This window comes from Eulemur rufifrons, chromosome 6 (assembly GCF_041146395.1).
Source record: "Eulemur rufifrons isolate Redbay chromosome 6, OSU_ERuf_1, whole genome shotgun sequence".
In the NCBI taxonomy this organism is placed as follows: domain Eukaryota; kingdom Metazoa; phylum Chordata; class Mammalia; order Primates; family Lemuridae; genus Eulemur; species Eulemur rufifrons.
The window spans coordinates 97,009,948-97,021,499 of NC_090988.1; the positions used below are offsets into that span (position 1 = coordinate 97,009,948).

The 11,552-nt window shown below is 52.2% G+C and overlaps 2 protein-coding genes and 1 non-coding gene across 3 annotated transcripts in view; 1 reads left to right on the forward strand and 2 right to left on the reverse strand.

Moving 5' to 3' along the window:
* Positions 1–6,671: 6,671 nt before the first annotated feature.
* Positions 6,672–11,552, reverse strand: part of CDC42EP2 (CDC42 effector protein 2) — a 34,005-nt gene continuing 29,124 nt past the window's right edge. Inside the window, exon 3 of the transcript XR_011233677.1 lies at positions 6,672–6,682. The gene's annotated coding sequence lies outside the window, so the exon portion shown is untranslated. The remainder of the gene's footprint in view (positions 6,683–11,552) is intronic.
* On the reverse strand, positions 7,255–9,027 carry TIGD3 (tigger transposable element derived 3). The gene has a single exon (XM_069470197.1). It carries the CDS (start codon positions 9,007–9,009, stop codon positions 7,558–7,560), a length of 1,452 nt encoding a protein of 483 aa, XP_069326298.1. The 5' UTR covers positions 9,010–9,027; the 3' UTR covers positions 7,255–7,557.
* On the forward strand, positions 11,197–11,298 carry LOC138385553 (U6 spliceosomal RNA). Its single transcript, XR_011233784.1, has one exon. It is a non-coding gene; the product is annotated as a U6 spliceosomal RNA (small nuclear RNA).

Consider the following 11,552-nt stretch of genomic DNA (forward strand, 5'->3'; position numbering starts at 1 on the left):
TTATTTTTTATTTTTTTAGAGACAGGGTCTCGCTCTGTCGCCCACGCTGAAGTACAGTGGCACGATTGTAGCTCACTGCAGCTTCGAACTCCTGGGCTCAAGTGCTCCTCCCGTCTCAGCCTCCTGAGTAGCTGGGACAACAGACATGCACCACCACGCCCAGCTAATTTTATTTTTTGTAGAGACGGGATCTTGCTATGTTGCCCAGGCTGATCTTGAACTCCTGGCCTCAAGTGATCCTCCTGCCTTGGCCTCCCAATGAAGATATTTTTAAAATCTAAATGTTTTCCTCCATAATACTCTGAAATAAAATTTAAAAAAAAGAAAGTGGATCCTTTCCCAGTCAAGCCTTTCAGATGACAGCGTCTCGGGTCAACATCATGACTGTAACCTCATGGGAGACCCTGAGCTGTAACCACCCAGCTTAGCCGTTCCAGACTTCTGGATCTTAAAAACTGTGTAAGACAATTGCAAAGATGTGGAAACAACCCAAGTGGTCATCAATACATGAATGGATTAATAAAATGTGGTATATGTATACCATGGAGTACTATGGTGTAAGAAACAATGGTGATATAGCACCTCTTGTATTTTCCTGGATAGAGCTGGAACCCATTCTACTAAGTGAAGTATCCCAAGAATGGAAAAATAAGCACCACATGTACTCACCATCAAATTGGTTTCACTGATCATCACCTAAGAGCACATTTAGGAGTAACATTAATCGAGTGTGGGGCAGATGTGGGGGAGGGGGAGGGGGTGGGTGTATACATACATAGTGAGTGAGATGCGCACCCTCTAGGGGATGGACATGCTTGAAGCTCTGATTCGGGGTGGGGGGGCAGCAAGGGCAATATACGTGACCTAAACTTTTGTACCCCCATAATATGCTGAAATAAAAAAAAAAACTATGTAAGACAATAAATGTTTATTGTTCAAAAAATAAAAAAGGAAATTATTCACATGATAGGTAAAGCAGCCCAGTACATTAAATTCTCCCATTTCCCCCCTCATTGTCCTCTGCCACTGAATTACGGGCTTCAGAAAGAAAAAAGTGCACCACAATGTGTAAAATCTGAAATAGAAGATTTAAGCTTCCAGGGGACAAAAAGATACAATAAAAGTCGAAGAATAACTAGTTATTCACTCAGATAATATTCCCAGCATTCTCTTAAACACTGTGTCTCCTTCCTTTCATTTTTCCCAGTCAAAAAGAAAAAGAAAAGAAACATGTATCGCCATTAGGGGTGTCAGATATGTATAGCTGTTACCTTAAACCCCGGCTTGCTTGCTTTTCTTCCTTCATCCAGTTTAACTAAGGTGGCTTTACTTGACTAAACTCTTAGGAGGGGCCACGAAATGCCTGCCTCTAGGCTCTAAAGAGAAGCACCAAAGTGACCAGCTTTGGGAGAGAGAGCTCCTGGGGAAGCCAAAACAGCAGTCAGAGTAATGGAATTTTCTGGATTTAAGTATATAAAGCTACATTTCATAGCGTTTTGCTAGAGCCTAATCCTGAGTGATGATGCTCCCAAATAATGTGCTCAACTATTTATTCATCTCGTTTTAATCCTGGTTCCTGATCGTTTAAAGATGTCCTTAAACAGGATGTATGAGAGGCCGTTGTTTAGACCGAGCTCCTACACTGGGTCCAGCAGATAATGGCTTCACTCATGCTGGGTGTCACGCATAATCAAACTGAATTTTGAAACACGCCAATTTCTAAAAAATAGGAGATTCAGAGCAAACAGTCAGAAGTGGCCCGTGTACCTAAGCCAGCGTAGTAAGGAAGCCCCGTCTGTGTTAACCCTGTACGTGAAATGTTAGTAACTCTGAAATGACCGATCTGCTTTTGTTCCCTGTTTCTGCTTTCTTCGCCTCTTTTGTGCCTATAAAGCCAAGCCCCTCTGCTCAGCTTATTGGAACACCTAATCTTTTTTAAACAATGAAATAGTGCCTGATTCTATAATCATTAATAAAAGCCAATTAAATCTTTAAACCAAAAAATAAATCTAAATGTTTTTAAATCAGCAGGGTGTCATAAGATGCATGTGAAATTGCTTAAAAATTTAACAGATGTTATTCAAGGTCGCCCTTACTTTTGAGAGCTAAGAAGAAATAGAAGAAATCCCTAAGAAGTAGGAAACAGTGAACTTGCTTTGAGGTTACAGGGGGTGATGTCTGAGGGTCACCGGCAGAGAACTTACAACTTGGGCAGACTATTATACGGTGTCTCATTGGATTCATGTTGACAAATGTCATACTTACAGAAGTGACCACAGCTGGAGAAATTCCAGGAGACTGACGTGTGTGTAGCGACATGACAGCTACATGTGCGGGGAAAGGGGAAATGACACAGCCTGGGGATGATTCTGGCTTAAATAACTTTCACCAGCCTCACCAACAGCTGAGCTAAGAAGATTCACTCTGTAAATGGGACTTAGGTGGCGGCGTCTCCAGCCTGCCCAGGCTCCTGGGCTCCTGAGCTCCTGGTCGTGGATCCCTGGGCGTCCCCAAGGCACCTGAGTGTCCCCAGTTCACCCCTGCTGCGGTGCTCCGGGGGCACGCCCTCTGCTTCCTCTGCTTCCAGGGCCAGGTGACTCAGAGCAGCGCTCCCTCTCCCACTTCCGTGTCAAAGGAGCCCCTAACTCCTATTAACCTGCTTTTAAAGGTTTTCTGGGGCCCACTAGCACAGCCCTGGTCCTCTCCCGAATCTGGACAAGTAATTTAACTTTTTGAAATGCAGTTCTGATCAAGTCACCCTGCTCCCCAGTGGCTTCCCGTCACTCTGCGGAATCAGGGCCTGCAGGGCTCCCTCCCACCGCGGGACGTTTGCACATGGTCTCCTCACTGCTTTCAGCTGTCGGTTCAGTAGGGCAGCCTTTGGGAGACCTTCCTCAGCACCTGTGCCTAGGGCAGGTTCCCTTGGCTTATGCCAGTTGTTCAGAATCTCCTGGAGGGTTTGTTAAAATGCAGTTGCTGGGTCCACCCTCGAGTTTCTGATTCAGTAGGTTTGGGGAGGGCCCAGGAATTTGCATTTCACTAAATTCCCAGATGCTGGCGACTCTGCCAGTGCGGGCCACACGTCGAGAACCACTGGCTTGTGCTTTCACACCATCCCTCTTCCTCGGTCAGCGATGACACACTGTCGTTTGTGTGACTCTTTGGTTACATCTATCTGTCCTCTAAACTATGAGCTCCATGAAGCAGAGACCCTGCTTGGATTGCTCATCGTCAAAACCGGAGCAGGCATACAGAGGTGCTCACGAAATAGTTGAACAAATAAGTGAATGAATAAATAAAGGAAAGAAGACTGGTCTTCCTGGCTTCCTCTCTGGCAGCCTGGTGCTCTAGATTTTACGTAGAGCCCTCCTACTATAAAGCAACCAGATTCAACATCAATTATAATAAATGTAATTTTAAAACCATTGCTAACTTTGCAAGAAGAAACGGCTGCCCCTGGGGCAAACGCTGACCCCACAACCTTGGTGGTTAAAAAACTGCAGGGAACAGATTACAACCCGAGTCCACATTTAGTGGGGGAGTTGAGTCCAAGACTCATAAATTAAGTAGATTTATATAGATCCAGGAAGGGGCTACCCCTTCACTGAAAGGGTAGACTACCACCACCCACCAGTGCAGGGGATCTACAAGAAACCCTGCCTCTCTCCTTCGTGGTGGAAAACATTTGAGAATAAGATCTGGCTGCCCTGTGTGTGAACCAGGCACCATGTGCCTGCTCCCTAATCCACCCCTCAGGTCTGGAACACCTGCCTCTAAAAAATGAATTTCTCATTCTAGTAGCGCCCTCTTGTGTCCTGTGGGAGTAACTACACATTTTTCTAAGTGAGAGTGAGTCGGCTCTTGTTTTCCAGAGATTAAATCCAACTTAAAAAAATTCCCTCACACAATTCAGTAACAAAAACCAAATAATTAAAAAATGGACAAAAGACCAAGCATAGTGGCTCAAGCCTGTAATCCTAGCACTCTGGGAGGCAGAGGCGGGAGGATAGCTTGAGGGCAGGAGTTCAAGACCAGCCTGAGCAAGAGCAAGATCCTGTCTCTACTAAAAATAGAAAAATTAACCAGCTGTAATGGCACATGCCTGTAGTCCCAGCTACTCGGGGGGCTGAGGTGGGAGGATCGCTTGAGCCCAGGAGTTTGGGGTTACACTGCATTCTACCCTGAGCAACAGAGTGAGACCCTGTATCAAAAAAAAAAAAAAAAAAAACCTAACATATACCAATCATATCTAAGATAGGTAGGTAGATAGGTAGAGTTTCAAGTAATGCCTGGCAAGTAGTAAGCACTTTATAAATATTAATTCATTCAGAGGGCCTTGAGAGGAGGAATCCTGAGGTCTTACTCACTGACCGAGTTGTAGGTAACTCCAGATTTCTCTCTCTGGGTTGTGAGCACCTTAGGAACGGGACTGTGTCTTCTTCATTTTTGCTGCCTGGAGCCTGGTGTGCCATCTGAACGTGGCGTTCGTTATAGACTTGGAAATAAACGGAAATAACACACGATTTCTTTGTCCTCCCGGCCCCTTCCCTGCTTGGCAAGCGGCAGCACCTGCAGAATTGGGCAGGCCCACCTGACCTGGATTAGAAAACGAGCTCTGTTGGGAAGAGTCGACGCCATCTTTGTCGCCCCTTCCCTTGGTTCCTATGCCCTGTCTGTGGGGAAGTCCTGTCAACTCAGGAGCTTCCTAGAACTTACTCAGTCTTCCTGCTGCCACTTTTGCTCCCCACCCCCACCCCTCTGTTCTTCACATGAGAACTACAATTCTGATTTTTAAAACATGAAACGTACCGTGTTCCTCCTTTGTCTAAACCACCCACCCCAAAAAGCTCAGCTGATTTCCTCTCTCACTTACAATGGCATCCAAGTGCTGCCTGGCTTAAAGGCCCTGACCACACCCCTGACCTCCTCCCCTCGTTGTCCCTGTCACTTCCCTCACAGGGACTGCTTTCTATTTCTCAACCCCATCAAGCTGTTTCTAACCCAGATCTGTACCTACAGTTCCCTTGCAGAGGAGTCATTCGCGACGTGGCTCAAATGCCATTTTCTTGACTACCCTTCCTCACTCTCTCTGACATCATTGTTTTATTCTCATCTTGACATTTTTCCATATCAAAAATTCCTGTGTTCATTTGTTCACTGGTTTGTTCTTTATGTCCCCCCTCCAGAGAGGAGGGAGCCTCTCTGTCTCGTTCCGCGCTGGCTCTGGGTCCTAGAACAAGGCCTGACCCACGAGCTGAGTGTGCAGTAAATCCCACTCCCAGGAGCAAACGAAATCACCACAACCAGGAAATGTATGAAATATGATGTTGCAAGGAAGGGAGAAGGAAGACATTCACTGTGGCTTGAATGAAAAAGCTCCAGGAAGAAGTCAGCAGTGAAACGTTGTGTTATATCCTGCTGCTGAGACGGGACTAGGACACCTGAGGACAGACAGCCAATCTGCCTGCCGTTTGTCGCTTCGGTCAGACCTGCAGAGATTGTGTAATTTTGGCTTCCATGTTTTAAAAGAGATATTTCATAACTGGAATGATTTCAGCAAAGAACAATTTACTTGAATACAGGGTAGGGAGAGCAGAATGTGTGAGGAAAGGCTGATTTGGGACCTTAGGCAAACGGAGGGCCTGTGGGCGGCTTCCTAACTGTGCAAAAGTGAGTCGCTGAGCTGCCAGGTGCTGAGTGGTCAGTTAGGACAACAAGCCAAGCTGGAAGTGACAGAAAAGTTTTTATTCATTCACTGCAGCTTGAAGAGGCAAGACCAGGAGCCGAGGCTCCCCAGTGCCCCATTTTATGGAACAGCACCAGATGAGGGGTAGATGTCGCTGATGGGAACAGTCTCACTGTCGAGGGGCCCCAGATAAAAGGCTCCTGCCTCTTCATGGACTCTGGCTGGGGGAGGATGAGGGAGAGAGGCTGGAGTGAAAGGGGCTGAGTCAGAGTGGACAAAGGTCTCAGCTGATGCCCCCAAGAAGGACGTCTCGGTACAAGCACCTGGAAAATGCCTCAGCCCAGGTCCCCAATGAGGTGGCCTCTGAGGGAGGCACCTGGGCTGGGATGCAGGTGTGCGGTGAGCGGGGCTGGCTGCAGGGCCTGTGGCCTTGACTGCAGCTCCCTCCAGAAAACTGCCACGTGCCGTGCACTGGTTGTGCCCCGGGCTGCTGTGGGGAGGGCAGCTGCCCGGCATGAGGCTCACCTTGCGATTGCCGGTGGCCGAGCCTGAATGGTCAGGGAGGATTTTGGCGTGGACCTGGAATTCTCGCCAGCCGGGGTCTGTCTGCCTCCAAAGCCCACAGCCTTTCAGGTAAAACCATTTTCTTCCCGTCTTGCTCCCACGATCTGGCTCAGGCTTCACCTTCTCTCACCTGGACCAGTCAGAGTCTTTCTGCCTCTCGGTCTCACATCGTTGATCCACCTTATACTGACTCTGTTATCATTCTAGAACGCCAAGAACGCCCTGTTCCTGTCTGACAGAAACCCTTCAGTGTTACCCTGCCACTAAGCCTGGGGGCTAACGGCCCTTCCTACTCCTGGCTTCACCTTGCACCACTGTGCTTGTGTGGTCCAGTCGCCTCTGCGCCTCTGTCCCTTGGCCTGGAGTATCCTTCCCACTCCTCTGTCTACCCAGCTGCAGCTCAAAGCTCCCTTCCACCTGCCGTCTCCCCAGCTCAATGGGCCACGGTACTTTGTGCAAGCCTTTGTCGTGACCCTTAATTGCACTCCACTGTCATTGTCTGCGAGGTTGTGCCTAGCAGAGACACCATCTTTGCAACCTTGTCACATAGAAGGCCTTGCTGAAGAGATGTGAAATGAACAGATGAAAAAATGAACGACTACTCCAAGTTCTGGCTCCTTTCTGCTTCCCTGACATGTTCCTGGCCCGCCCCATCCCCACACCAAACACTCACAATCTGAGCGGGCAATGACTGGAGCTGCAGCATGTCTGGGGCAACACGCTGGATCTGTCTGTCCTCCAGCCTCCTCCTCATGAGGGCAGCCCGACAGCAATGCCATGTCCTGAGGTCCCTACTGCTGGGGCTCTGGAAGAGGACCCCTTCTCGCCATAGACAGCTGCATTGTAGCAACCACCGGCAATCAATGTTTCAAACCTGCATTGAAAGTTCTCAGCTTTCTCCTGTGAAAATAACACCCTGGGCTCTTTTCTGATTAAAAACTTTATTTTTAGAAGCAGAACTGTTTTTAACTGTTCAAGGGGTCAGCCCATCTGTAAAGCCCAAATCCACCTTTCCAAGTCCCAGCCTGTCTAGACTAACGCCCTAAGGTTCCTGAACTTTCGAGCAGGGTTTAGAAACTACACTGCCTAGATTCCTACCCCTAAAGCCACATCTTTAGAGCCCTCTTCTCAGGGCTTGGACGACTTCCACTCCGAGCCCAGACTTGGTGTCCCAACTTCTCTCCCTTCTCCGCTTTCCAGGATAGCTGTGTTTCCACGGGAAAAAGACAGCCGGGTCTGCCTTCTGGAGAGGGCGTTTCCATGGGAAACAGGAGAGGAGGGGGCTCTGGCAAGCAGTGAAGGCATCTTCACAAGCAGCAGAGCCGCTCCACTTCTTCCTCACAGTCGTAGAATTTTTCAAAGAACTCAGGGGAGGTGCCATTGCACTCAAACCACCTCCTCAACGTGCCCAGGGCCCGGAGGGCATCAGCTTTGGTGGGCAGGGGCTCAAAGCCTTCCTTTCCACCACCCTCCTTGTCTTCAGTGCCCGTCTCCTCTTTGCACATGCCAGGCCCTGGCTCCTCGCCCTCCAGGTCCACAAAGCGGGAAAACTCCTCTCGGCTCAGCCCACTGGGAACTGGTAACATCTCAGAGGCTCTGTCCAGGGACAGGGGTGTTTTACCAGTAGCCAGCCCTTCCTGAATGAAGCTGCTCAAAATGAGCTGAGGAGGCACCTTGGCCCAGGCCGCAGCCACCATGTGCAGAGCGTCCAGCACTGTGATGCCCACCCTGGCCTCGGTCAGCGAGGTGCCATCCCTCTTGCTCTGGATGGCAGCCAGCTTGCCCAGCAGACGGCGCCGGTAATGGGCCTTAAAGGCCCAGACCACTGAGCTGGGCAGGGCAGGCGTGGTGCTAGAGGCAGGCAGGGGCAAGAGCCTCACGTGGTAGAGCCCAGGCAGGCCTGCCAACTCCTCCACCACTCGCGCAGCCAACAGCAAGGCTACCTGTCGGCCCTGCTGCCCCATGTCCTTGTCAAACTGTGCCAACCACTCTGACCAGGGGATGCCCAGGTCAAGGTGGTAGGAGGCAGGCAGAGCCTCACTGCTGACCCCAAAGAAGCATCTTGGGGCAACTTGTAGCCCACCCACCAATACCTGCCGCTTCTCTGTGCCCCTGCTGTTGGCACACAGCAGCACCTGTACTTGATCACATGCACCCATGCTGCCAGGCACTGCCCGATATAGCAAGGGCACTTCGGCACAGCCAAAAACGTCCTCTGGGGAGAAATCTTTAAGGGAAAGAGGCAGCTGGGCCTGGGCCATGAGCCCTGGGGGCGGTGGCTCAGGGGGTAATGGAGGCACAAGAACATGGCGGGCCCCAAAGCCTACATTATTCCGGCGTTTCCAGCGGACTAGCCAGCCAATGCTGGGCACAAAGTCCTGGCCCATGATGTCAGCCAGCTCCTTGGCTTTGTGGAGCAGCATGGGCCCCGTCACGTCCCAGGCCTTGGCCCGGGCGATGTGGTACCAGCAGAGCAGAGCCTCATCGATACCGCTGTACTTGGACTCCCGCTTGCGCTTGCGCTCCCGGTTGGCTGTGCCACTGCACCAGTCCGCCAGGAGCTTCTCCTTATTCTTGCAGATGCGCGAGATCTGGGGCTGGGAGACCTGGAAGCGCCGGGCCACCTCTGACTGGGACATCTTGGACTCATCCAGGAGTTCCAGCACCTGGATCTTCTCGGCCAGGGACAGGGCGTGCAGCTTCTTCTTGCTGCTCAGCTCCATGACTTCTGCACAGTCCCTGCTGGGGGAGGAAAGCATGAGGGGAGCAGAGTAGACTGAGGCCAGGAGGGACGGGAGAGGAGCACAGGAAGGAAAAAAGAATAGATGAGGACAGGGAACTGGCTGGAGTACAGCCGGGTCAGGGGGGACCAGACAGGCTGAACGTGGAAGGGCCAATGGCCAGGCTGAGTGAGGGGCGGGCGGGCCCGCCCCTATCCCGAGGAATGCCAGCATAGAGCTGGGGCAGAGGCATCTCTCTGGTCAGGAGGAGAGGGGAGTCTGGGCTGGGGCTTGGCATCAGTGGGGGAGAAGGATGAATAGAGCGAGGGGACAGCTGCAGAAACAACAAAGGAGCATGAATGGGGAAGGCCTGGGGCTGGGGCTGAGGGGGCAGGTGTAGGGACAGTCAGGGCTGCTGGGAGGGACCCTGGGAGGAGATGGAGAGAATGGCCTGAGCTGGACTCAGATGAAGATATTGGTGGGGGGGCGTGGAGTGAATGCACAGAGTTCAGGTGACAGGTGTACAAACGACAAAGGGCAACGGAGGGGTCTGAAGGAGAGAGTCTAATTTGGTGCTGGGTCCTGGGTGACGGTCTGGCCTGCAGGAGGAGTGGCAGGCCAGGGCCGAAAGGGCAGTTGCACAAGCGACAAAGGGTGAGAGGGGTGATGAGGCTGCGGACAGCGGGAGGCGGGTTGTCCCCGCAGGGAGGGTGGTGGCCTGGGAGAGATACCAGGGCGCGGGCACGAGCGCCCAGGACCCAGGCAGGCTGTGAGCCGGACTCCGCGCCCTGGCTGGCCTCTCCCCCCTCGACCCGGAGCCCATCGGCGGGGCGGACCCTGGCGCCTGCCCGCCCGGCCTCCCGCTCCGCACCCACCTCAAGCGCTCCTCCCGCGGCTCCCGCCCCTGCCCCAGCCTGGCTCCCGAGCCCCTGTCCAGGCGGTCCCGAGCCCCTGTCCCAGAGGAGGGACAGGCGCCACGACCCGGAGGGCAGATCGGGCCGAGGGGCTGCGCGGGCGGCGGGCGGCAAGCGGGCTCGCGCACAGCCGGGCCCCATGCGCGCCGCCCGCGCCGGGCTCTCTCCCTGCTGGGAAGTCGGTGGTGCTGCCTCTCGGCGCCCACCCGCCGCAGCCCCGCCCCGGCCCGATCAGATTGGTCTTCAGTGGTGCCCCGTCCCGCCCCCGGCTAAGTCTCATTGGAGGCTGCGGAAGTGGCGGTTCGACTGGCACTCTGGGGGCGGGGCTCCCAGCGCGAGGGGCGGGAGGAGTCAGGACCCGGCCGGAGTTCCCGCGGCGCCGCCGGCCTCCTGAGACCGGCCCTCTGGGACTGCCCAAGCCTCTGGGCTGACTTGGCGTCCCAAGGACTTATTGGCTGTGACCCTAGGCAGCCCCAGCTTCTTCGTCTACCAAGCAGGGCTAATGGCCCTCACGGAGTTGTTTTGGGAGAATGATGAAAGGAGAAAATGGATGCAAGCTTCAAGCTACAAAAGCTAATTACCATGGACAGCGCTGGCCCCGTCAGCCCGCTGCCGAAAAACACTGCTTGCCTGGGGTCAGTTCTGAGTTAGGGAGAGTAAGGACTAATATTTGTTTTGGTGCTTGAGAGATTCAAGTTCCTAAACTCAAGATCTAATATCTCCTCGTGTTAGCCTTTGTATTAATAATAAAAAGATCTAGTATCACTTCTTTCCTTGCTAACCTTCAGTCCTGAATTAAATGTAGATATCTTAACCTGCAGTCTTGGGCTTCCTACTTCCAGCTCCAGCATGGCTTGCCTCTCCGCTGTCCCCTCCCACAGCTCTGGGTCCCCATCTCTGCCTTCCTCAGACGCTTCCACCTCCACTCTCATTCTACTCAGTGACACTGTCTATCCCTCCAAGTCCCATCCTAAATCCCACTTCCTGCAAATCCTCTCCAAATTTGCTCTCATATGCCTGCTACAGTGTTCTTACCTTGTACCTTTCCTGGCCCTTAAACAAACTCAGCCACCAAAGATCATCACTTTGCTACTCCCTCTACTCCCGGCCTATTTTGGTGTCAAAGGATGAGGACACCCTTTGCCCTGCTGCTCACACAACCCCCAGGTCGGAGCACCCTGCTTGCTTACTGAACATAGCAGCCCAGGCCTTGGCCCTCAAAGAGGCAATGACGGCTTTCAGAATGTTCCTGAAAAAACAGGATACTTCAGGGGGCCCATAACTGATTCAAATCTTTCTTTAAAGTTTATGCCTGCTTTGGCAGCACATACACTAAAATTGGAATGATAGAGAGAGATTAGCATGGCCCCTGTGAGAGGATGACAAGCAGATTCATAAAGCAATCCTTATTTTTAAAAAGAAAACAAGCACTTCAAAACACACACTCAAGTGAGATGTTGTAACAAGATCCTCCACGTAAGCTCGCATAATGGTCGTTCTGGCTTCAGGAAAACTTGCTTTGTGCATGTAAATGTGCCCTGGGAAGGGCGGCAGGGCTACACTCTGGGCAGCTCAGGCCCCAAGAGCAGCTGGCCTGGCCTGAGAGCACTGCAGGCAACTAAAGGCTGCCAGACAAGCCAGGCCAAGGCCCCTCCGTTCCTCAGGCTG

Excerpts from the sequence above, each read along its gene's own strand:
- TIGD3 (XM_069470197.1), bottom strand. The coding sequence starts at position 9,009 with ATGCTTTCCTCCCCCAGCAGGGACTGTGCAGAAGTCATGGAGCTGAGC.